The 25,522-nt window shown below is 38.2% G+C and overlaps 1 protein-coding gene across 7 annotated transcripts in view; it reads left to right on the forward strand.

Moving 5' to 3' along the window:
* The window catches only part of DLC1 (DLC1 Rho GTPase activating protein), a 426,214-nt gene that overhangs the window by 82,699 nt on the left and 317,993 nt on the right, over window positions 1-25,522 (forward strand). For 6 of the 7 annotated variants that reach the window (XM_047855877.1, XM_047855876.1, XM_047855875.1 and 3 more), the window contains one exon: window positions 24,827-24,976. The exons of the other annotated variant lie outside the window; for it this stretch is intronic. In XM_047855877.1, the coding sequence (XP_047711833.1) occupies window positions 24,827-24,976 (150 nt within the window). The remainder of the gene's footprint in view (window positions 1-24,826; window positions 24,977-25,522) is intronic. 7 annotated transcript variants of the gene reach the window in all.

Consider the following 25,522-nt stretch of genomic DNA (forward strand, 5'->3'; position numbering starts at 1 on the left):
CAGAGCCTGACGCGGGGCTCGAACTCATGGACCGCGAGATCGTGACCTGGCTGAAGTCGGACGCTTAACCGACTGCGCCACCCAGGCGCCCCTGAATACTTTTTTTAAAAGGTACAGATGCCTGGACCTTATCCAAGATCTATTAAAACAGAACTTCTGGGAGTAGGATCCAGATATTTATATTGTACAAAACTCAGTAGTTGAACCTTAGGTGCACCACTGTTAAACATCATTAGGTTTCAAACTAATGTTTGTAAGAATCACCTAGGAGACTTGGTAATCTGAAAATGTCCAGCCTCACCCACCATGATTTAGTAGGCCTTGAAGGAGATCTGTGATCTGGAATTTCTGAAAAGCATCGCAGTGTTTCTGCTGCAGGTGTTCCATGAGCCACACCTTATATACCACTGGGGCACGTGGATCTTATCTTATAATTTTATTTTATTTGATTTGTCATGATGTGTTTTTCCGTTTTATCATAAACCAGCAAGATTTCTCTAGTGATTAAAATCAAAGTCTTTAGAGTAACAAAAGATCTTAAACTTCATTAAATCCAGGGTTTTCTGGATTCCTGTGCAACTTCGTGATTAGGCAGAGATTCTACAAAGTGTAGAAGGACAGCAAAGCGGAAATTCTCTGCCTTCCCTCACCCCGTCCCGTCACGTTGCCCTGCATCCCTACCAGAGGCTACTTTGATCTCTTCCACATATTGAGTTACTGTGGAATATATTCATTGAATAAATGGTTCTTGGTCTTCAAGAAGTATGAAAAACACAAATTAGTCCAATGTTTGTATTTCACAGATGAGATAACCAAGTCCTTAGTCAAGTTTTCTTTGGTGCCCATAAGCGTAAAAGTGGAAAATGTGAGCCTAAGAGAAAGCCTAGATATGATAAAAATTTATATGATGATATGAATAAGATTTCCCTTGTCCTCAAAGAAACTGAAGTATGACTGTGAGACAAGAATGCTGGAAATGAAATAAGAAACAAATAGTACTAGTGCTAATTATATTCTGTAGCAGGTGCTTTGGGATGCTGAGGACAGGCCTTATGAAGAAAGCAGAACTTGAGCTAGGCTCCAATTTGGGTAAGAATTCAAAAGAAATGGAACATGGATGTGCCCTTGCATGAAGGAGGAACTTTGCATGGCATGTGAGTAGGCTAAGAAAGAGACTAGACTAAATGGGCCTACGAGCTGTGTGTTGAGGGAAAGGGGAAATCAATTTGGATTGATGGCTTAGGATCATTGTATGGAGGAAATTTGGAAAACCAGTATGAGTAGATTCCTCCTAACCTATTTCCTAATTCCTTAAACTTCTCAATTCTTCCATGACTCTACTCAAAAAACTATACTAAAAGATTGTCAGATAAATGACCAGGCAGGACACTCATTAGCTTTCTAGAATGGGATATATTAGGGAAAACTCACACAGAAGTGGCATGCATTTCCACCACTGCCCATCATATTCAAGTACAACACATTGGAATCCAGCTGGAACAGACATTAGAATCTGCAAAACACAGAACCAGAGCCAGACTACCATATGAAACTGCAGAACCTTGGCCTTCAGCTCTGTTTTATCATCCCAGCATTCCTTGCTTGGGGAGCGCAAGCCCTTTCCCTGGAATGATAATGGGGCTGAGGTCCATGATAGCCCAACAGTTTCAGATCTTTTCTACCATTTCAACTTTCTACTCTCTTGCATCTTAAAGGGCTTTTGAAAAAATGTATGCATTTATGTATGTATGTATTTATTTATTTGGGTGGGGAGGGGCAGAGAGAGAGAGATGGAGAGAGAGAATCTCAAGCAGGCTGCATGCTGAGGGTGGAGCCCAACGCAGGGCTCAGTCCCAAGACCATAAGATCACCTGAGGCAAAATCAAGAGTCTGAAACTTAACTGACTGAGCCACCCAGGTGCCCCTCAAAGGCGCTGATCCTTTTTAAGGATCAACATCATTAGTATCATATCACCTTTAAGTTTGTTAGAAATTCAGAATCTCAGGCCCTAGTACAGACCTACTAAATCAGATTTTAAGATCTCCAGCTTATTTGTATGTCTCTTAAAGTTTTGGGAAACAGTGCTTTATTAAAATTGACTTATGGGGCACCTGGGTGACTCGGTTGAGCATCTGACTTCCTGCTTCACCTCGGGTCTTGATCTCACCTCGGGTCGTGTGTGAGTTTGAGCCAGGCATTGGGCTCTCTGCTGTCATTGCAGAGCCCACTTGGGATCCTCTGACCCCTTTCTTTCTCTGCCCCTCCCCCACTTGTGCAAGCGCTCTCACTCGCTCTCTCTCTCTCTCTCTCTCAAAAATAAATAAAAACATTAAAAAATTAAGGGTGCCTGCGTGACTGAGTAGGTTAAGCATCCAATTTAAGCTCAGGTCATGATCTAGGGCACCTGGGTGGCTCAGTTGGTTAAGTGTCTGACTTTGGGTCAGGTCATGATCTCATGGTTTGTGGGTTTGAACCCCGCATTGGGGTCTGTCCTGACAGCTTGGAGCCTGGAGCCTGCTTCGGATTCTGTGTCTCCCTCTCTCTCTGCCCCTTCCCCACTCACACTCTGTCTCTCCCTCTCAATAATAAATAAACATTACTTTTTTTTTGAAGAATTAAAAGCAAATTGATTTACTTCAGCATTAGCTATGGCCAGTCTCTAGCTCTTTGGGAGCCATTTCCACCTGGAAGGACACCCTGCAAGAAACCCATCTTTGACAACTTAATTCTTACATCTCAGAGACTAAACAGCTAGAGAAAGGGTGCCCTACAATGTCCCAGGGAGCACCTTTTCTTCTGAACTCAAGTCATCCTCTAGTAAGTAGTTGGGTCAGCATTCCTCAAAGTAGTGTTCTGTGAAAAACAAAAAAATTGGAGACAAAGGTTCTATGCTCGTATATGTTTGAGAAATGCTTAAATAAAGCTAAATAATTTTATTTACTTTAGGAATTCTCAAAGCTTCTATACTAATGGACATTATAACGATTCAGAAAAGAATTACAGAATCCAAAAATCATAGAAAACAGGATTTCATAAAGTTATTTGATTATGCAGACAATTTTTCGCAAGTCACAATTCTTAACATCTTGAGGAATAAATCGCTGCTAAAATCCTCAAATACCAGTTTGGAGAACATTAAGCTAGGCCCATGTGTGTGCTTGAAGCAAAGTTATGATTAAAGCACACAGCATCTTTTGTCAGTGACACATTTTCTTATCCCGTGACTTGTATGGACCCAGCAAATGGCATCTGCCATCCCCCTGTTCTCTTTTGCCACTTTATCTTCTTGCACTGGCACGCACACAGAGACCTAGCAATCACGGAGATTAAAAGACTAATAAGAAAAACAAAAAGCCTTTCCTTCCTGAGCTCCTCATTTTAATCATAGCCTTTCCCTTGTTCTCATAGAAGCCATTTGTACAGAGGGTTTTGTCCCTCTCAGACCAAACTGGGAACTCTGGCTACCAGATTTCTGACCAGATGGTCCATCAGTGAGTATATCAAGTGACCACCAAGTACTTAGCATTTTATTAGGTACCGTGAGGAGTACAAAAACATAAGAAGACATTATTCCTGCATCCCAGAGCTTCAGTCTAATAAAGGATTAAGAGTTCGTTTCTGACAAGGGCAGAAATTGTAAAAGGCTCTAAAGAAAAACATACAATTGAAAGAGACAAGATTTATTCCTGACCCCAAAGAACTCACCATTTTTTCAAGAAAATAGACAAAAATGACTAACAGAACGAGGAGCCTATGAGGGCAGTGCAAAAGGGTTGGTCAATTCTGAGAGAAAAGAGAGTAAGAAAGGGGTCATAGAGAGGATGACTAATAAATTATGCCCTGGAGAATGGATAGGTTATTTCCACACAGAGCAGGAAATAAAGTGGATTCTGAGCTGAAGAATAGCATAGATTTTAGGCTGACAGAGACAAACAGCTCAAGAAAGATTTGTTTAATCTTTATGTATGTTAAGGAAATTGGTTTCTGTGCAATTAGAAATACTTGGCGTGCCAGTCTGTGGCCACGATTAGGCTAGATGCACATTCAGGGAAAGGAGAGATGAGTGGGGTGGAGTAATCCTCTGGAGCTGGCCTCTTGTCCCTGGGTGGGAAGCCTCGAGGACGAACAGAACACCCCAGTGTCAGGAGGGGACCCTGAGAGCCAGGAGTTGTCAGCAGTGGGAAAAGCTTGAAGGGAGGAGGCAGTGCATTGGTAGTTGAGGAAAGTTTGGGAAACCAGCTGGAAACCTGGGACTTTACCTGGAAAGGCATGCTGAACTGGGTAGACAGAGAGTGAAGCTCAGTGCCGCTCACCACTTCTACACAATCACAAAAGAACAGTGCCAGGGTGTGGGCTCAAAGCAAATAGCAGGAAGTCCTAAATACAGATTAAAGTCTGGGCCACATCTGCATCAGACAAAAGCTGGGGGAATTAACACTTCAAAGTGGCAAGTTGTAGGCAAAAACCAGACAAAATTAAGAAAAACCCGTAACATGATAGAAACTTTTCAGTAGGATCTCATTGTAAGTAATCTTGAAGTAAGTTCTAACGACTGCAGGGAGAATTGGAGGAAATCCTAGACTAGGACAAATGTAGGCAACTCTTTAAGAGAAAGAAAAATAGAGAATTAGGCAATGGCACTGTAACAACAGGAATCTCGATGAAACAAGAAGGGCATAGAGAAATGTTAGGACACAGATCTGAGGGTAGGAATGACTGATTTCGGGATCTACCTTGTCCCTACTAAGGCTTCTCTTGGCTTCAGTTGTCATATCTGCTTAAAGATGAAATCACTGCATGGTCTCAAGTGCTCCTTCAGCTTTAAATTTGGCAATCCTCAGAACAAAGATGATAAAGTGAAAAAAATGAGGCAAAGAGGCCAAGAAAAGGTTCACCTGAATGTAGAGAGTGTGTCGGAAGAATTTTATCTGAGAAATGAGAAGAAGATATTTATTAAAATATACAAGTATTCAGGGGCACCTGGGTGGCTCCGTCAGTTAAGCATCCGACTTCGGCTCAGGTCATGATCTCACAGTTCGTGAGTTGGAGCCCCGCGACGGGCTCTGTGCTGACAGCACAGAGCCTGGAGCCTGTTTCACATTCTGTGTCTCCCTCTCTCTCTGCCCCTTCCCTGCTCATGCTGTGTCTCTCTCTGTCTCAAAAATAAATAAACATTTAAAAATAAAATAAAATAAAATATACAAGTATTCAGATAACTAAAAAATATTGGTTTGCCATTACCACTGCAATTGTTGATAATACTACTAAACAAAACCTTTCACATCTCTATAGCAATATGCAATTTAGAGAATGCTCTGGAGGCTCAGAAGAGAAGGGAGGCATTTGTGAAGTGTCTACTCCTTGTCAGCTTTATGCTAGATGTTTTTATACATAATAGCCATAATTTCTTTATGAAAAAAATTGACTATTAATAATTACCTGGAATATTAAGCATGGACGGCTGTTCAATTTGAATACAATCAAATCAGTCCATTCAAAGAAGGGGGTGGAAATTGTTTTTAGGTGTTTTTTAAGAGGATAAGTTTGTTTTTGCTTTATATACGTTAAACTACAATCACTTTGACCATGGTAATGTGGCATATTTTTGCTTCAACATGGTATAATAATGAAACTGACCCAATATTGCCGAAATTTCAGGAGCACGCAACAGCTTCATTCACCAGGAGGACTTTGTGATACCCCATGTCACCTTCTGCCCAAACACAGCTCCTGTGCCTCCCAGGAGTTTCATTAAGTGAAAGATTGATTGAGGTAGTGAACCCCTTTCTCACTACACATGAATCTAAAAATGTCGGACTGTTAGTGTTGCTGGTATCGTTCCCACTGCTGTTTGTTTGTTTTCTGAGTCTTCCTCTTTGGCTGAATAAAAATACTCAGTCCCGTGAACTCTGAGAGCAAGATGTGCCATTCTCTTGACCCACCACACGACTCCATCAATATTGATTTGAAACAAACCCTCTAGGGCTGTCTGTGTTCCTGGCAACGTTTCAATACTAACATGTGGCTAATTTTTTTAGAGGATCTTTCTTCCCTTTCCTGTGCTCAAGAGGAGCTGTGGAGTTTGTGGGAAACAGCAGTTTGATTCCTGCATCTGTGGTGCTTACATATTTCCCTTAGAGATAGTGACCCTTTCTTCCTAACCCTCTTCCTTTGCTGCACGTTGTGTTCCAGGAAGTGGAAAGAAGCATATTCTAAATGCTTAGAAGGTTTTTAAGACAATATTCCTAGAGACGTGGTATGTGAGAAAATTTGTACAATTCTCACTACTCACTCTCACAAAATTTAGCAGTTAATGCATATTACCATATTTATAGCCATTTAAAGTCAGTACCCATAGGTGCATTGTGTTACTAAATACGGAGGTTGTTACACAGACTTGTTCAAAAGCAGGTCCATTCTGCTAAAAACTAATTTCTGACTAAGTACGAGAAATATCTTAAGGCAAATAACAAAGATCTGATGTGGGTTTTTTGTGGGTTTTTTTTGCCATTACTGTTAATTTTTTTCCAGGTGAGACAATGAGTTTTTGAGTTTTCTTTTGTTTTAATTTCCAAAGTTCATGAGAACTATCTGTCAGAAGAGGATTTCTGTGTTTCTATTTTCAATAGCAAAAGGAAATATCCCCTTAATTTCCTATTAAATAAAATATAGACACTTCTTAGGATTATTTAATTTACTTCCCATTTTATAGCTATAGTAAAATTTACATTTGGGTTATATTTTTCTGAGCAAATAACAGAATCTTAAAAATAATGAGATCATAATTCTTATTTTCCCCTTGGTTGGACTTTCTGAGTCTGTAATGGATGAACACTTTCAATCCACAAGGAGACGTTTAGAGTAAAAACATCCAGTCCTTCCTTTAACTTGCTCTCAGTAGCACATGTACTTTGAATTACTTTATCAGTAATGGTGACAGGTCGTACTCTTCAGATCTGTGCTTTCTCATGTATTTGACCTTTCAGTCATCAGCAAACATTTGTGGTTGAATACAATTTGAAAAGAATTTAATCAACTTGAATAATGCCGCACACCAAAGCAGAAATGGTGTGGAAATGAAATTTTGATTAAGTAGGCACAGAATGTATAAGAAATGCCCATTCGCTTGGCACATGTAAAAATATATTATCCTTACTGTTTTATACTAGGACTCAGTAGACTGGCCACAAAGAACAGTGAGGTAAAACTTTACTGACGTAGCAGAGGATCCTCTTCACCAGCTTATAAAATGTGTCTACAGCTGCAGATTGCTTCAGCAGCAAAGTTAGGTTCACCTTGAAACAAATAGAAGAAATATGGTGCCACCTGAGAACCTATACGGGGGTGACTCTACAGGGGCAGTAGAGATTGCAAAGGGAGCATAAAGGGCTCATTTGTCTTTTTTAATTTTTTTAATGTTTATTTTTGAGAGAGAGACAGAATGTGAGTGGGGGAGGGGCAGAGAGAGAGGGAGGCAAAGAATCCTAAGCAGGCTCTAGGCTCTGAGCTGTCAGCCCAGAGCCTGACGCGGGGCTCGAACTCACGAGCTGTGAGATCATGACCTGAGCCAAAGTCAGACGCTCAACCGACTGAGCCACCCAGGCACCCCTCTTTTTAAATTTTCAATATGTTTTTATAAAAATACAGTTATTGTCCTTATAACAGTATCATAATAAAGGCCTGGAAAGGGGGAGTTGGGAGTGAAGAGAGAAAAATAGATAGACACATGCATGGTAAGCTCAAGGGACAGGGCAAACCTAGGCAGGTCAATTCAGGGAAACAGCTTATATTCTTTATTGTGCTTTGCACAAGGCTTTAGCCAGCATTAAGCTCATACCACACTCAATTCAATCAGATCCAAGCCTATTTTATTAACATGTTTCATGTCCTCTTCCCAGCACACCTTGAACGTCATGCCTTCAGTCCTTCCCATTCTTACTCATTTTAAAGACTCAGTTTAATTGTCCTCTGTGACGCTCACCCCGTATGATCCAATAACAATCTCCCTCTCTCTCTCTCTTCTGTTTTTTGTTTTTTGTTTTTACTCTAGCACTAAACTCAGTCATTCCTTTTTGTTTTGGTTACTTGTTTGCATGGCATTCTACTAGATGTAATATAAACTTCTTAAAAGAAGAGAGGATTTATTTTATCTCTTATACACAACATAGTGTTAATTGACCTAATAGTTGCTCAGTAAATAAGGAAAAAAAACCCAACAACACACACACAACAACCTTATTCAGACCCCTCTCTGAAACCGGGGACGGCCCAAATTTGCCCCGAGGGTAGGTTAACTACCCAAAAAGGAAGAGATTTACGGTTGCCAAAATCCCCTTTTGTCAGCTATAATATGCAGGAACCATGTGTTGTTTTCCTTGCTGTCTACCTTCTCCAGCAGTCAGAATCTACTGAGATAATTGTCTCTTGATATTACTAATCTTAGACAGTTTTTTCATTGTTTAAAAAGCTACACAACATCTAAGCACTCTCCAGCTCTAAATTATTTTTTTGTGGTCTGTTCCATTTCTCCACCATGAAAATAACGGAGATTTAGCACTAAGTACTGTTCCGTCTACCTTGGACTTCTGAAAAGAGTGACATTGTATTGTCTTAACCTCACCTTTTGAAAACACAGAAAGTTACTTTTAATCATCTGTGTAACCCTCATTACATGTGTATTCTATGTGTGCACTTTAAAATGTTTTTGAAGGAAACCAAATCCCATTTTAAAATGCTGTTTAATGTTCTTAAGCTCTCTAGCTCACAATCTTTATCAGTCACATTTTTATTTGTGTTTATTCAAATGATAGCCAAAGAAATCCTACTCGTGGAAATAGGTACAAGTGAACGCCACAGGAGACTCATATATTATGGAATTAAACTATTTGAATTAAAAGCCACAGAAACGTATTGGTCGCTTTTATGGGCACATAGTTTATATGGAGAACAAACAAGATATATAGATAAAGAAAAATTTTTCTTCAGTGTGCTGGAGAGATTCCCCAGGCAGAAATTTGGGTTAAGAATTATTACCATATTGGGAAAAAAGAAAGCATTGTTTGGTTTCCTTATGCACAAGAGAAAGGCAAACAAACAGGTCTTAATGATCTCAGGGGATTGGAGGATGAGTAACCTCAACATTTTGGAAGCAAAAGGCTATTTTTCAAATGTCCCTTTCCCTCAGAAGCAATATACCACAAAGACGTTTTTGAGTTTCTACTAAGTCTTGTAAGGACACAAATAATGACCTACCATGCTGCCAACACATTCTCCAATCAGTGCATCCGGAAAGTTCTCTTCAATTAAAAAGAAAAGGGAAAGTTCCATAGCAGCTGTTCATGCTTTCTTTCTGTAGAAACTGGCTCTTATAGATTGATAATATTGTCTAGATATTCATGAAAGACTGGGACTTAGTAGGCAACTGTTAATTAATCTAAAAATACTTTTGAGTTCCACGACATTCATTCTCTGCTAGGTATACCTCAGTGGTTCCAGCGAAGCCAGAGGCCCCGTGTCCTCTCATGCAGACTTTCAGAATGATTGGGGAGACTAACGTGCATGAAAGGCTTAATAGTGTTAGGGACCTACTACTGACTACTTATTCCTTTTAAATTAGTAATTTCAAAAGGAGATTAATGAAAGAAATATCTATACTAAAAGAAAATTACATGCATGTTGGAATTGTCATTGATTTGTGTCCATCTTGTTCAACTTTATTGAGGAATAATTGACAGATCTATCTGTGTATATCTAAAGTGTACAACACAGTGATGTGATATCATATATACTGTGGAATGATTACCGGGATCAAGATGTACACATCGGCACCTCACATGGGTAACTTTGTGTGTTTGCAGGCTAGGGAGGGAATGCTTAAGATCTACTCTAGGCAACGTTCAAGTATTCAATACTGTATCCATAACTATAGTCATTGTGCTCTACATTAGATTCTCTAAACTTATTTTTCTTATAACCTAAAGTTTTTACCCTTTGACCTACATTTCCCCATTTTCCCTGCCCCATAGCCCCTAGCAACCACCATTCTATTCTGTAAAATATACAAGTCTAAAAAATCTTTACTTTTTTTTAATGTTTATTTATTTTTGAGATAGAGCATGAGCAGGGGAGGGACAGAGAGAGAGGGAGACTCAGAATCCAAAGCAGGCTCCAGGCTCTAAGCTGTCAGTACAGAGCCTGACGCGGGGCTCGAACCCACAGAGGGTGAGATAATGACCTGAGCTGAAGTCGGACACCCAACTGACTAGCCATTCAGATGCCCCCAAGATCTTTAAAAATCAAGAAAATCAGGTCTTTTTTTTTTCTTTTTAAGATTTTACATGTAATGATACCATGCAGTATTAGTCTTCCTCTGCCTGGCTTTTTTCACCTAGCATAATGTCCTCCAGCTTTATCCATGTTGTCACAAATAGCAAAATTTCCCTCTTTTTTATGGCTGAATCATATTCCTTTAGGAATGGTCAATTCTTTAGGGGTGGTCCATTTATCCTTTAATGGATATTTTTTAAATGGATATTTTTTTTCAAATCTGAACTGTTGTGAATAATGCAGCTGTAAACATGGGAGTACAGATACCTGTGGGATGCTGATTTCATTTTCCTCGGATATATTCCTAAAAGTGGGATTTTTGCTGGATCATATCTATTTTTAATTTTTTAAGGAGCTACCATATGGTTTTTTTGTAGTGGCTGCACCAATTTACATTCCCACCGACAGTGCACACAGGTTTCCATTTTCTCAACATTCTCTCCAACACTTGTTCTCTCTTGTCTTTTTTAGACTAGCCATTCTAACAAGTGTGAGATGGTATCTCATTGTGGTTTTGATTTGCATTTCCCTGATGATTAGTGATGTTGAGCACTTTTTCATATGCCTCTTGGCTATTTGTATGTCTTCTTGGAACAGTGTCTTTCCAGGTCCTTTGCCATATTTTACTCATATTATTTGCTTTTAGTTACTGAGTGTTATGAGTTCTTTATATGTTTTGGATATTAAACCCTTATCAATTTATGGTTTACAAATAATTTCTCCCATTCTGTAGATGTCCCTTCATAATAAATTGCCTAATAATATCTTAAAAACTCTGACACGTTTACTTAAAACACTATTTGAGTTAAGTACTTATCAAGAGTATCAACAATTTTATTAAACCCTGTCAAGTTAGTTGCATGGCACTAGCTGCCATTTGACTTAAAAAACAAAATGTTGTCAAATAAGGATATTTTTCCATGGAGTGCCTGGGTGTGGCTCAGTCAGTCAAGCGTCTGACTTCTGCGCAGGTAATGATCTTTCTGTTTGTTGAGTTCGAGCCCCGTGTCAGTCTCTGTGCTTCCAGCTCAGAGCCTGGAGCCTACTTCAGATTCCATGTCTTCCCCTCTCTCTGCCCCTTCCCCGCTTGCACTGTCTCTCTCCTCTCAAAAATAAATAATAAACATTTAAAAAAAAAAGAGTATTCTTAGTTCATTGCAAGTGTGTAGCGAATCCCCTAAATCTTAAAATCACAAATATAGAATCATGTAGATTGTATTTAATGTGCTCACTTACTGGACCTCTGTAAATCGTAGCTTCTCTGTGTGGAATATAATTACATCACTTCTCACAAAATGTCAGCTTGGCTTTATGGTAGAGAGCCGAGGTCATAAAGGTACTCTTTTCTGTCTTTGGGCTAAAGGAAACGATGTATCCATTCAGGAACTTGTCTAATCTCTAGGATGAGAATTGTAACTCTCGTGAGTAAGGAGGAAGAGGAGGGTATATATATCAAATTGTTCCAGCCAGGACTCAACATACTGAAAGTGATGTTCACAGAGATGACCACTAGATCTCAACAAATCTGGCTGTGGAGAGTGGCACTCAGGGAGGTGGAACCGCTGGACAAGATAAATCATCTCTTCATGTGTGAAAATTTAGTAACCTTACAATTTAGTAATCTTTTTTTTTTAATGTTTATTTATTTTTGAGACAGAGAAAGACAGAGCATGAACAGGGGAGGGGCAGAGAGACAGGGAGACACAGAATCTGAAATGGGCTCCAGGCTCCAAGCTGTCAGCACACAGAGCCCGACGCGGGGCTCGAACCCACAGACCGTGAGACCATGACCCGAGCCGAAGTCGGACGCCTAACCGACTGAGCCACCCAGGCGCCCCTTTAGTAATCTTATTCAGTGAACATCTTTCTGTGTCGATAATGAGGATTTTCTGTTGTTTTTGTAACGTTTATTTATTATTGAGAGACAGAGAGACACAGAGTGTGAGCAGGGAAGGGGCAGAGAGAGGGGGAGACACAGAATCCGAAGCAGGCTCCAGGGTCTGAGCTGTCAGCACAGAGCCCGATGCGGGGCTCGAACTCACAAACCGCAAGATCATGACCCGAGCCGAAGTCAGACGCTCAACCGACTGAGCCACCCAGGTGCCCTGATAATGAGGATTTTCAATCACTATGTTAAAGGCTTCACAGTATGACAATGTATGGATATACCAAAACTCTTTTAAAATCATTCATGATAACAAAAAAGGTAGTTAAAATAATATTAACAAAGTGTGTTACACAGTTCACTAACACCATTTTTTTTTCTGGGCATTTTCATGTTTGTGATGTTTTCCACCTTTTTAAATTTGTAGTTTGTCGTGCTTTATATTCTCATTTTCAATGAATATTTACTTTTTTACCTAAAAAAAAATAATAACCTATGATTCACAATCACATATTCCTTGTAGGAATTTCAAAGAATGTGGAAAAACATATAGGTCTCCTTTGCACCCTGATAGTTTTACCCGCACTCCCCACTGGTGTAGGTATCTTTCCAGATATTTGTGTATTTATGTATATATGCATACAGAAATACAGAATTTGCTTCCGGTGTGTGTTTTTGTGTGTGTGCCTGTGTGTGTGCATATGCATATATGTGTGCTCGTTTGGTACCTAAAAGATTTCCTGCTATAGAATATTGTCCTTCGCCTTTCTTTCTCCACTTAACAAATCTTCTTGGAGTGCTTTCCCTATGAGCAGTCGGGCCCTGAGTGCAGTTTTGCAGGTTGTTTCCTGCACAAGGACACCAGACTAAAGTGAGAACTGATGGGCACCTGTGTTTTACTCATCAAGCAGTGAACCCTGGCACGGGGCTGTGTCCCTCCAAAGGGCCACAGTATCTAACTTGCATTGAAGAACTGACTAGATTATTCATGGCTATGTCAGTGCATATGAATCTACCTCATGTTTGGAACTACTGGGTAATAATCTAAGGAATAATGGTGCTCTAATTTATTAAGTTAAACAGGTTTCTACTGATGTCCGCACAGGTTATTTCCAGTACTTTGGCCATAAGAAAAAAATGCTTCAGTGAATAGTATTGGGCATACTAATTTTTGCATGTATACAAGTAATTCTGTAGGATACACAACTAAAATTAGAATGCCAAGTTGAAGGACATGTCCTATTTTAATTTAATTTAATTTTTTTTTAATTTTTTAACGTTTTATTTATTTTTGAGACAGAGAGAGACAGAGCATGAACGGGGGAGGGGCAGAGAGAGGGGGAGACACAGAATGGAAGCAGGCTCCAGGCTCTGAGCCATCAGCCCAGAGCCCGACGCAGGGCTCGAACTTACAAACCATGAGATCATGTGACCTGAGCCAAAGTCAGACGCTCAACTGAATGAGCCACCCAGGGGCCCCAGTTCTTTTTGTTTTTTTAAAAGCCAGCTTTTCAAGTTTCATTTTAAAAAAACCCCATGGGAGTTTTGGGTCAGACTACTTGGGTTAAAAATTTAATTGAAAGACAATTAACATTTCATTCATTCATTCATTCACTCAACAAACATTTACTGCATGATGATTATGTGCTGGCGACCATTCTAGATTCTTGGGTTGTTATCATTGAACAAAACAGGCAATGACAACTAAATTCTAGAAGGGAAACAGACAATATACATAACAAATTTGCTTTAAAATGTCTTAGAAGGAATTTTCCTATCCAGAGCAATTATGTGTCTCTCCATTTGTTAGTCTTCTAAATCCTTTGGTGACACTTTAAATTTTCTCCATGAAAATCTTCATTATTTCTTGTTCAGTTTCTTCTAGATATTTTAGTCTTTGTTGTCACTGTGATTTGTTTTTTTCTATTCCATTTTTTAAATGGACAAGAATGTTCCTGTGTTTTTCCTTCTTGAACTGAATTCTTTTATTTGTTTTAATTGATTGTCAGGTTATTCTCTGGGATTTTTAAGGTACAAATTCTCTTCCTTTGTAATATAATCAACTCTGGGTTTTTTTTGTTGTTGTTGTTGCTGTTTGTTGTTTCGTTTCTTCGGCCAGAACCTTAATCAAAGCGTTGAATAAAATGAGTGATAATGAGTATTCTTACTTTTTCTTAGTATTATAGAAGTGTTTCTAATATTCCACCTCTGTACTTAAAACTTAGTCTAATTGCCTGATACTCTTAATCAAGTTAAGAATATTGCCTTTTAAATCCTTGCTATCTGAGAGAGTTTTGTTGTTTTTCTGTTTATTAAACCACTAACAAGTGATTTAAAATAGGTTTTGAGGGACACCTGTGTGGCTCAGTCAGTTAAGCATCCGACTTTGACTCAGGTCCTGATCTCACGGTTCGTGGGTTCGAGCCCCATGCTGGGCTCTGTGCTGACAGTTGGGAGCCTGGAGCCTGCTTTGGATCCTGTGCCTCCCTCTCGCTCTGCTCCTCCACTACTCACGCTCTGTCTCTGTCTCTCTCAAAAATAAATAAACATTAAATTTTAAAAAATAGGTTTTGAATGTTATAAATACCTTTTTTGACATTTGTTGTATTTTATATTATTCTATCAATATAAAGGTCTAATGGATTTCTTATTGTGGGAGCACTGTAGATAAAAATCTATTCCGATTATGCTATTTTTGGGGGGGTCAGAAAACATGGACTAGCTTTCTCTGTAATCTATTACAATTATAATTTATTTTAATGTTCCTTAACCCTTGCTATGCTTTGAATATATCTGTTGAATTCTTTAAAATCGCACTAGGTTGGCCCAACCCTGCGTCTTCGAAATTCAGTGGATGGTGCCTTAGATGTGGAAGTTTTCAAAGCTCTACAAGTATACTTATAATCAGCCACTGCAGAGAACTATTACTCTAACATGTGGTTCAGAGGTTCTTAAAGTCTAGCCCTCCGTACAGCAGCAACAGCGTTATTCAGGAACTTGTAAAAAAAAATGCAGATGCTAAGAGACTCTTAAAAACTGAGAACGAACTGAGGGTTGATGGGGGGTGGGAGGGAGGGGGGTGGGTGATGGGTATTGAGGAGGGCACCTTTTGGGATGAGCACTGGGTGTTGTATGGAAACCAATTTGACAATAAATTTCAAAAAAAAAAAGAAATGCAGATGCTCCGTCCCATCAAGGATCTACTGAATCAGTCTGTGTTTTGACAAGTTCTTCAGATGGTTCTGATGCACAGTCATATTTGAGAACCACTGATAAACTGTTGACAAATAAAAAGACAGAAAGACAGAAGGAAGGAAAGAAAGAACAAAGGAAAAAAGGAAGGAAAAGAAAAAGAAAGGGGAGGGAGGGAAGGAGAAGAAAGGAACAAATGATCAGTAAGATGATTTAGCTTCTAAATTTGTAGATTAGTAACAATAAGAAGATGCCACTCATATGTAACTAAGTCAGTTTTTTAATCTATATGTATTCTTCCCAGATCTTTCAGATCATTTGTATTAGGTCACCTGTAGAGTAAAACACAGGATTTACAGGACTTAGGTTAATGGAAGAATTGGAAATTCAGTGTCTCTTGATTTCATCTTTGCTTCTTGTTTCCCAAGTAGCCATTGACACTATCAGTTTGTAGCTTGGGAAAGTCTTAAATTTGCTAAAGTAACTTATCAGAAAAAAATGGGAGGATGGAGCTAGATAAGCAGTTCCCATAATTGTTCACTGTAAAGGCTCTTCATTAGTGTCAAAAAAAAAGCCACAGCCACACTGCACGTGCGAGTTGTGAAAACATATACAGTGGTAAAAAAATTCAATCTGATTTACTCATTTCTAGAAAATTTCATACAGAATATTAACAATTGAAGTGAATTTGCAATTCTAAAAAGATCTGCCTCATGCACTTTTCAGACTTTATTTTGTTGCTGAAGAAAAATCAAAATGAGAAGTCTTAGATTTGCCTAGGATTATAACACTAAATAGAACACTGAGAAAAGGAAATTCCTATTCTTTGAAATTGTATAACTAAACTTAGAAGGCAATTACTGTTCATTCATTCAAGGAAACAACCTTGTATAGAAACCTCTCCATTGGAGTCACATGATACTTGAAACCAAAGATTTCCTCTGATGTACCCAGTCAGGGGAGAAGTATGTTAAGCCTAAGAAACATTATTACATGGGTCCAAATACAGTTGCCAGATAAAATTTAGGATCCCCAGTTCCATTTGAATTTCAAATAAACATAAAATGTCTTAGTATAAGTATATCCCGTGCAATATTTGGGATATACTTATACAAAAAAAAATTTATTTATCTGAAATTCAAACGTAATTGGGTATCCTATATTTTTATTTGCTACATATAGTAATCCTTGTTGCAATGAGAGAGAGAGAGAACATGACATATTTGAGAAACTAAAAGAAGTTCAGGACTTCTGAGCATTTTCTAAAATATAGTACAGTGGTTTATGTAAGATTATATCACATAGTATGGTTGATTTTGATAATTGTATAGTTTAATATACTTTATAAAAAATAAAATTATTACTTACATATTATATAGCATTCATATATTTAAATTTGTATCTACCTGTAAAAATGAATCCAATTAAAGAAAAATATTAAGAATAATGTAGCAGTAGTCCTCAAAATGACTGACATTGGGGAACACTGGGAATTATCAGAAAGAATGTGAGAGGTAAAACTAGAAAATTTAACAGAAGCCAGGTTCAATGCAAGACTTTTTTCTAAATTAAGTCATATAAATCTTTATGGAAGAGGAAGAAATTTTTACTTTTGTCTTTCTTTGTTATCCACACCTAAAAAAGACCATCATAATATTCCTGAAAACAGTTGATGGAATTTTAATGTAAGTAGATGTTTTTCTCACGTTTTCACATCAGGAAAAGTTCTGCCTCCTTTAACATCTGAGCCCAAGGACAGAGCTACTGAGAATTGTAAAACAAACAAAACAAAACAAAAAAGCCAAAGTAACAAAAACTGCAGAGATTTGCAGATATCAGGTAGGAATGATGATACAGAATAAATAACCCACAAAGGTTGACTTTGTGTCTATAAAATGTGTTAAGTGACCATGAAAGTCAGTCTCCAATTTTACCACTTAAAGTAAACACTGGTTCCAGAATGCCTACCAAATTATTTAAGTAGAAATCATATCCCACTCCCCAAAATGGACCTTTAAACCTAGTGGAGGAAGTCATCCTCAGATTTCCCTGGAATAGAGAAGAATTTCTGCCCACACAGTTCTGTCCCTGACTCACATCTGCCACTTCTGAGCACTCCTTAGGACCAGCTGCAGAGATATCCTTTGAGTCTATGCAGGAGACTCTGTAAGCAATTTACAGAAGTCCCAGTTTTAAAATGCTGTATTTGAAACCTCACTGGAATTTAAAAATCAAGCTAAGGAGGAACCAGTTTTCTTCACCATGCTTTGTAAATGGAAGGAGATAACATAGGAAGTGAAGGTAAACACTAAAAAGCCACAATTTACATACCAGTTCAAAGATTCCTTGTAGTAACTTTGAATGAGGGTATTAGATCACCCTCTATCATCTGATACTAAAATGATATTGGCACATGTTACTATTAAGATAACATGCAAAGATTTTGTGGTTGAACAGACTGTATCTGGCAAATCGGAGATAATTACTGGTTTGTTTTATTACCTAATCCACATAAATTTCATCTTGAAATGCACCAGTATAAAAATTAAGGTTGACTTTTTTAACTTACCTAGAAATTCTAACATAGGATAGTTATATTATCTTTAGCCCCTGACTAGCTATTCAGATAAAAATCTTCACTGCTTCTGAAGAAAAAAAAATGAATAACTTTCTGGTTCTTTAAGCAGGATATTATTTTAAGAAAGGAAAGTCTAGAGTGAGGAATTTATTTTCAGATGAAATGTATAACACTAATATGAGATTTCATACTAATCCAGCTGGCCTCAGATCAAATAATTCAGAATGAAGTCGGGCCAAGTCTTTTGCTAAAAGGTCCCTTTCTATTACGGGTGAACAAGGAGTATTACCAGCCCAGAATGCCAGTAAGATGCGTATGGAATCAAAGACAGTGTAGGGGCCAGAACCTTGGATTATGAATCAGGAAGTCTTAGTTCTATTCCTGGCCTCGCCTTTAATTTATTATGGCTGTCTATGTGATGCCACAACTCATTGACAAGCAGAACATTCAGGCAGTGCTATATTTGCTGAGCCAAATGTCCACTATTTGGAAGCATTCAGGTGGTTTACTGCATTTTTTTGGTTTTCTTCCAAATGCTTGGCATTAGGAAAACAGTGCCCCTGCGTCTCTAGGGGAGGCATCCTTTTCTCTGTACTTCACAATCTGTAGAGTGTCTGGTAATCTTCACCTCCTCCCCACTCCATGTGTGTGTGCTGTGTCCTGTGTTGCTCAATAAAGAGCATCTGGGAAAGAGGAAGCTTGGAATTATCTTCCCCAGATAGAAGGAAAGAAGGTAGTGGAGTCTCCTGTTCAACGAATTCCTTTTCAGAGACCTGGAGAGAATGACCCCCTAAAAACCCTGTGTATCTCCCCCAGATCCCATTGTGACCCAAATGACTTCACTGCTCAGGGGCTAAATAGCTCTTGGGAGTAAATAAGGAACATCTTTAAGATTTTCCAATGAAAACCATGCGGTTGGCCATATTAGGCTTTTGACAACAAATTGAATTGAATAGAAGTTTCTCTCCAAATTTGCCTAAGCATCCACTGACGTGTTTCTGAAAGAAATACAACTGGAAATTTCTTCCACAACTGTGATATATATTATCTGTACCTTGACAACAGCTGGTTACAGTCTCTCGACAACAGGATGTTTCTGTTCTTAGTGCTACACAGGCAGATATTGGGAAAAGGAGACATATATCACACCATTGACTCAAGGTCAGCTCACAGGCAACTAAATAGTTTTTCCTCATTAAAAAAGCAAATCATGCAATCCTATCAAGAATAGCCTATTCATGTTCTAAACAGGCACTTAATTCTTAGGCTGTGTTAGGGTATATAGAACATGGGGAAATACTTGCCTACTCTGCCCTGGTCTGAGAACGTGTAGAGTAATATATTTAATTCTCGGCACTGACTATTAATTGGGTCAATGACAGAATTATGTCATATTCAGAGAAGGGTAAATAGAACTAATGAGGATTTGAAAACATGTCATATGAGAAATCATTAAGGGGACTAAGTATGATTCACCTAGAAAAGGAAGAAAATGGGCACAACGTAGTTCTTCAAATATTTGAAAGGCTCTTTCATGGAATAGACACTACTTTATGCTGTCTATTTTTGGAGGGAGAAACTGGGAAGTTAAAGGAAGGCAGAATTCTCAACCTTATAACTGTACAAGTATGAAATAGGTAGCTTCCTAGGGAACAGTGCATAGGACACAGGAGATGGCCAATAAACATCGTGAAGACTGTTAAAAACGTACAAGGACTTGTCTAGATGCAAAAGTTTCTTGCATTTAATTGTGGTTATCGCTACTCTTCCAAAACATAGTTTCTGTATATTAGAAGGAATGAAAAACAGGCTGCAGTAGTTAAGGAGAGAATAAATGATGCCTAATAGGCATTGAATTAGAAATTGCATCCATGAAAGGGAAGCAAAATGGAGTATTGGAAAAAGACCAAGGCAAGGAGTGGGGAGAGATGGGCTCTACTCTATTCAGTTTGTCAATGGAAAAGTGATCTGGATTTAAAACTCTACAGCTGCAAAGTCAGAACACCGTGGAACCAATAGCCATGATCCTAGAGCTCTAGATTTCTAGTCTTAATTTTGGAGAAAGTACCCAAGTACATAATGAGTTACTCAAATATGTTTTGACTTATTTTTTAATTAATTTTTTAAATATTTATTTATGAGAGAGAGGAAACAGAGTATGAGTGGGGGAGGGACAGAGAGAGAGGAAGACACAGAATCTGAAGCAGGTTCTTGGCTCTGAGCTGTTAGCACAGAGCCCAATGTGGGCCTCAAACTCATGAACCACGAGATCATGACCTGAGCAGAAGTCAGACAGCAACTGACTGAATCACCCAGGCACCCCTGTTTGACTTATTTAAGTGAAAAGACACATATGAAGATATGTTAATTATGATGAATTTTAAGGGATTTTACAAACATAAATAATGGATAGTGCAAAGAAGGCAGATACGTGAGCTGCTTCTAGGAAAAAAGAAGTCTCCAGAACACTAAATTTCAGTCAACAATTTATACTGAACTCTACCTGGGCAACAAGAGCAAAAGTTAAGGAAAATAAATGCATTAAATAAATAAAATGCATTATTTCAGTATGTTATTATGTTGACTAAGCCATAATTACAACTGTCGATTTAACTAGCAATGCTTCTATTTGAATCCAATTCTGAGCATGTCTGTCCATCCTACTGATCCCCACTCCTACTATGTGTTGGCACAAATATGCACCAGCTCGCATAAGCTCACAAGAGCAAACTGGTGGCATCTCTTCCTGTTCTGAGTTCAATAACGTCTAGTGGGTAGCTTGAAACCAGCTATGACAATATTTACGTCACAGAAAAAATGGCACATGCTACACATGAGGACTTTTGTTTCATTTGGTATCTAGTGTCTAAACATTTACTAACATACCACTCCCTGCTTCCAAGAAACAGCTTCCTCAGACAGTGTCTTCTTTTTCACTTCGATCTCAAAATATTCATGGCCGTGTTATAAAAGCATATCATTTTTTTACTTCCAGTGTAGTTAATACACAGTGTTATATTAGTTTCAGGTGTACCATATAGGGATTCAACAATGCCATATATTATTCAGTGCTCATCAAGATAGATGTACTCTTAAATTTGTTATTTCCTTATAATTACCATAATGTGGGTCCAATTCAGACTTCAGGGGGAAAAAAAAGAACTAGGACTAGAAAATAATCCTAGGTTAATTTGAACTATTTAGTATGAATTAGCCATTTGACTTTGCTGGGGGTAAAGTAGCGTGAGGTTCCAAAAATGTTTGATTGTCAGTATGTGGTGAGGATCCTAAAAGTAAAATACACAGGAAATCATTCATGTGCTTACATCCTGCCAGTGGCCCCACTGCAAGGAATAAATTTGACCTTTACAGTGACCTTCATGACAAAATATATTTTGACTCCTGTTCATATTCACCTGCACATTGTTCTAGTATTCATTCCTTTCACTCTCACTTCCCCTCCTGGTGTCCCCCACCTTTTATCTGATCCTCTTATTCATCCAGCTCATTCCAGTCTAGCATCCAAGATGTGTGCAGTACTATTTTCCCAGTTCTCCTTCCTTCTTCCTCTTCTTTCCCTTCCCTTCCCTTCCCTTCCCTTCCCTTCCCTTCCCTTCCCCTTTTTTCTTTGCCTTTCATTTTTCTTCCTTTCTTTCTGTCTTCCTTTCTCTCTCTCTTTCTCTCTCCCTTTCTCTCTCACTTGCTGTCTCTCTCCATCTCCATCTTCATCTTCATCTTCATATCTCTCTTCTACCCCATTCTTTTTCTCCCCATCATGATTTAGCTCTATTTTCCAACCACAGAAAACTATTTTCCAACCACTCTATACAAAGTGGGACACCCCCTCAGTGACTGTGTAGATTCTTACCCAATTTATTTGCTTCTTACACTTGTTCCTGTATGAAACCATCCTACTTAAGAATTTGTTAACTTTTGTTGTGTCTTCTCATGCCTGACTATAATATTCAAGAAAGCAGGAATTTTTAAATCTCTTATCCACTTGTGACTATTTTGTCCCTTTAATGGTGCTTGGCCCAGAACAGCTACGACTGCAGGAAAGAAGGAAGGAAAGATGGGAGGGGAGAGAATTTAGCATCTTGGCCTTGATTTGAAGGGGTTAAGGTACTGAAATGTTGAGAACTTCATTAATAGGCAGCTTTACTTATTAAAGAAGGCCCTCTTCGTGGACTATGGAGACAGCATGAAATAAAAGCTTCACTGAAGAAGTCAACCTAGCCAAAACCTGCAAATACGCAGCTCTATTTTCAGGCATGAGCTATTTGCTGGAGTTTAGCCATGGACATATGAAAGGTTAGAACTGTTAAATATTAATATCTGGGGCTTCAAAAACAAAGACAATAAAATTTATCCAAAGCATCTGATTTGTAGTCCACTCTATTTTGTGAGGTTTTATGGATGTATAACACAGGATACTGGCCTGTGTACTTGACACTTGATGCTGAATGTAATAGATAGTGAATAAGGAAGCATCCAGGAAGGAAGGCGAAATCAATAGGCTTATTTCTCTAAAGGAATATTGTAGACCAAGGCCGTTTGGTTTTATTCCTTTTGGCAGAGCATTTGAAATAATTTGATGCTCAGCCCATGGATTTAAAAATGTTTTTAAAGCACAATCTCAGCATCCAGTTAATTCAAAGACAAATTGTTTCTGAGACCACTGCTGGTAGGTCTAGGACAACCAGGACATACTGCTTTATCCAACATTAACCTAGTAGCTGGAAAAATATCAAGATATACTTTCTAAGGCTTTGGGAGCTGTTATTTCACTGGCTCCTATTGATTTCATTACTATTATTCCTGAAAACATATTGCATGTGCAATGTATAACTTGTCTCATCTGCCAGGTAGAAAAACATAATTTTTGTGCTTGAGGAAGTTATAACTGGGAAATTAAAATCACACAGAAAAAACATATGTGGATGTAGAGATGCAAAGAACATTATCTTGCCAAACACAACTTTGGTTTTAAAAAGAAGGAAATTATACAAGCAAATACATTGGAGAAGTAATTAAGAGGACTTTGAGTCTTCTTTCAGTCAGGTTTTCCATGTTTTGGGTATTTAGAAGAGAATTAAATTTAGAATAATCTCCAATATTTTCAGGACTTCATTTTAAGGTAGAAGCAGGATTCTACTTTAATGCTCTTTTGACTATAACAAAGTTCTGTGGCAGTGAAGGATATGATATATAGTAAGGTTCAAGTCTGTTTGCAAATATCCTGCATACTCTCAAGCATATAACATAAAACTTTATGATGACAAGAGCCTGTAATTGTGTCAGAGCCTCATTACATGTTGTAGACAGCAGGGACAATGAAAGGAAATTTAAGTAATAATCACAGCATAGTATTCTGAAGTAATACAACTCAAAAACAATTTTTAACTTATTCTCAAACTGGATGTCTTTATGGAAATAGGACTAGCTCTTTCAATTTGATGTTAGTCTGTTAAACCAAACACAGGTTCAGCTTACCCAAATAATTTACGAATGTTACCCTAATTAATGATTCTTTGAACACTTTAATAGGCCAACTGTTTGACATCTGGGAAATAATGCTCTAGCTATTGGGGGTACAGAGACTTGTATAGAATTTGATTAATCCATGAAATTTACCCTAGTCAGTCCCTGTTCTTTGGGGTTCCCTCCTAATGAAGGCTAGAGAATTTAGGGGATTAAAAAATGCCAAAACAAAATAAAATGTCTGATTCACTTCCAATACCATCACCTGCTCCCTTGTACCTACATCCCTCAGGCTTCTGTTGTGATATATTTTCCCTTTGAGGTCCCCACTCGTGTTCCTTTCAAAGCTGATTTCACCGAGGTAAATATCAAAGACAGATGAGAAGATAGCAACATGAGTTACACATGATAGTTTTCTTCCAAAGGGCTAGCCCTGAGTCTATTACATGCCTCAATAGATTTTGCTTCTAAAGAACCTTACTGTGCTTTCCATGGCCTTTTTTTCCCAACCCAATGCCCTATCCAACCTTGATACCTTGCACAGCCCGCAGGGAATCCGGAAAATTCCTAATACTAATTGACATGATTTGAATATGCAAGAATAGTAAACAGTCATGTGGAAGTGACTCTCTATGGTCAATGAGAAGGTTTAGTTATTCCTGTAAGCAACAGTATTTCCATAAATATATCTCAATATTATAAAGAATTCAGGATAAGTAACCATGATCATTTACAAAAATATATACAGTTATGGGGGCTTTTTTTTAATGTGAAAAAAAAGAAGCTTGAAAAGAAATATTGACAGTGATATAGCTTGAAGCAGCAGTAGGGAAATGGCCCCATGCAAAAACAAAACAAAATACAACAAAACAAACAAAGCAACTTGCCCACTATACAAACTGAATCCTGCCGCCTTTGATTATTTTCCCATTTTTTTTCCTATACTCAGAAATATTCTTCCAAAAATATTGTATGGATCCTTAAATGCCTAACCACCAACAGTTATTAGTATGTCATAATTGATTTATACCATGAAAAAAGTAACATCTAATTTTTCCCAAGAATAGTCCACAGAAAAGTAGTAAATATGTATCAGTACTCACTGATGTTATACTTCTTTTTCATTTCATTTTTTGCCAGAAGATGTATATTTAAAATTCAAGTAAAATGCTTCTTTGGCAGTAGGTCAGCATCTTCCCAATGAAGAGCCCATTGATGATACAGAATAGAACTTCCTTTCCCCCTTGAGTAGAAGGCTGCCTATTATTCAGTGTCCTTTTTGTCACATTGAAGAACAGGGAACTTTTTATTCTTTCCAAGAAATGCCCTTTCAGATTTAGTAACAACATGTTCTGTTCCTCAGGAAATAAGAGAAGATCGAGATAGGGCGCGGCTAGACTCCATGGTGCTGCTAATTATGAAACTGGACCAACTTGATCAGGACATTGAGAATGCCCTCAGCACCAGCTCCTCTCCATCCGGCACGCCAACAAACCTGCGGCGGCACGTTCCTGTGAGCTTTCCTCTTTTTCACTTCTTTTCCCATGAGAATGTTACCTCTTTATTTCATACAGTGCCTCTTGCAAATGAAACACCTCTGATGGTAGCACTACCTACCTAAATGTGGCCCTGATACTGTTCCACAAAGATCGCTCAAATAATTCTGGGTTTCGTGCAATATTATTTAAAAGAGAAGTGTGCTTAAAAAGGAAACGGTTATTATGAGCTAGACAAGAAAGAGAGTCACCTGGGGAAATTATGTTTCGTAGAGATCAATTCATCTTTATTGTAGTTGTTTGTCTCATTACCAGTCTTCTCTGACATCCTATGAGCACCATTAGCAATGCTATGTCTGTCTCGTTTAATGTTTTTTTTCTAATATTTCACAAATTTACATTGCACGTAGGAGATGCTTAAATATTTGCTGCATGCACACATGCATGCATGGATGTTTGGGTAGATGGGTGAGTGGATGAATGGATGCTGGACTAACCCGGCATACTACAAGAAATAATTTATATGAGATTAACTTGAAAACACTCTAAAATTCACTCCATGA

This window comes from Prionailurus viverrinus, chromosome B1, assembly GCF_022837055.1.
Source record: "Prionailurus viverrinus isolate Anna chromosome B1, UM_Priviv_1.0, whole genome shotgun sequence".
Classification (NCBI taxonomy): domain Eukaryota; kingdom Metazoa; phylum Chordata; class Mammalia; order Carnivora; family Felidae; genus Prionailurus; species Prionailurus viverrinus.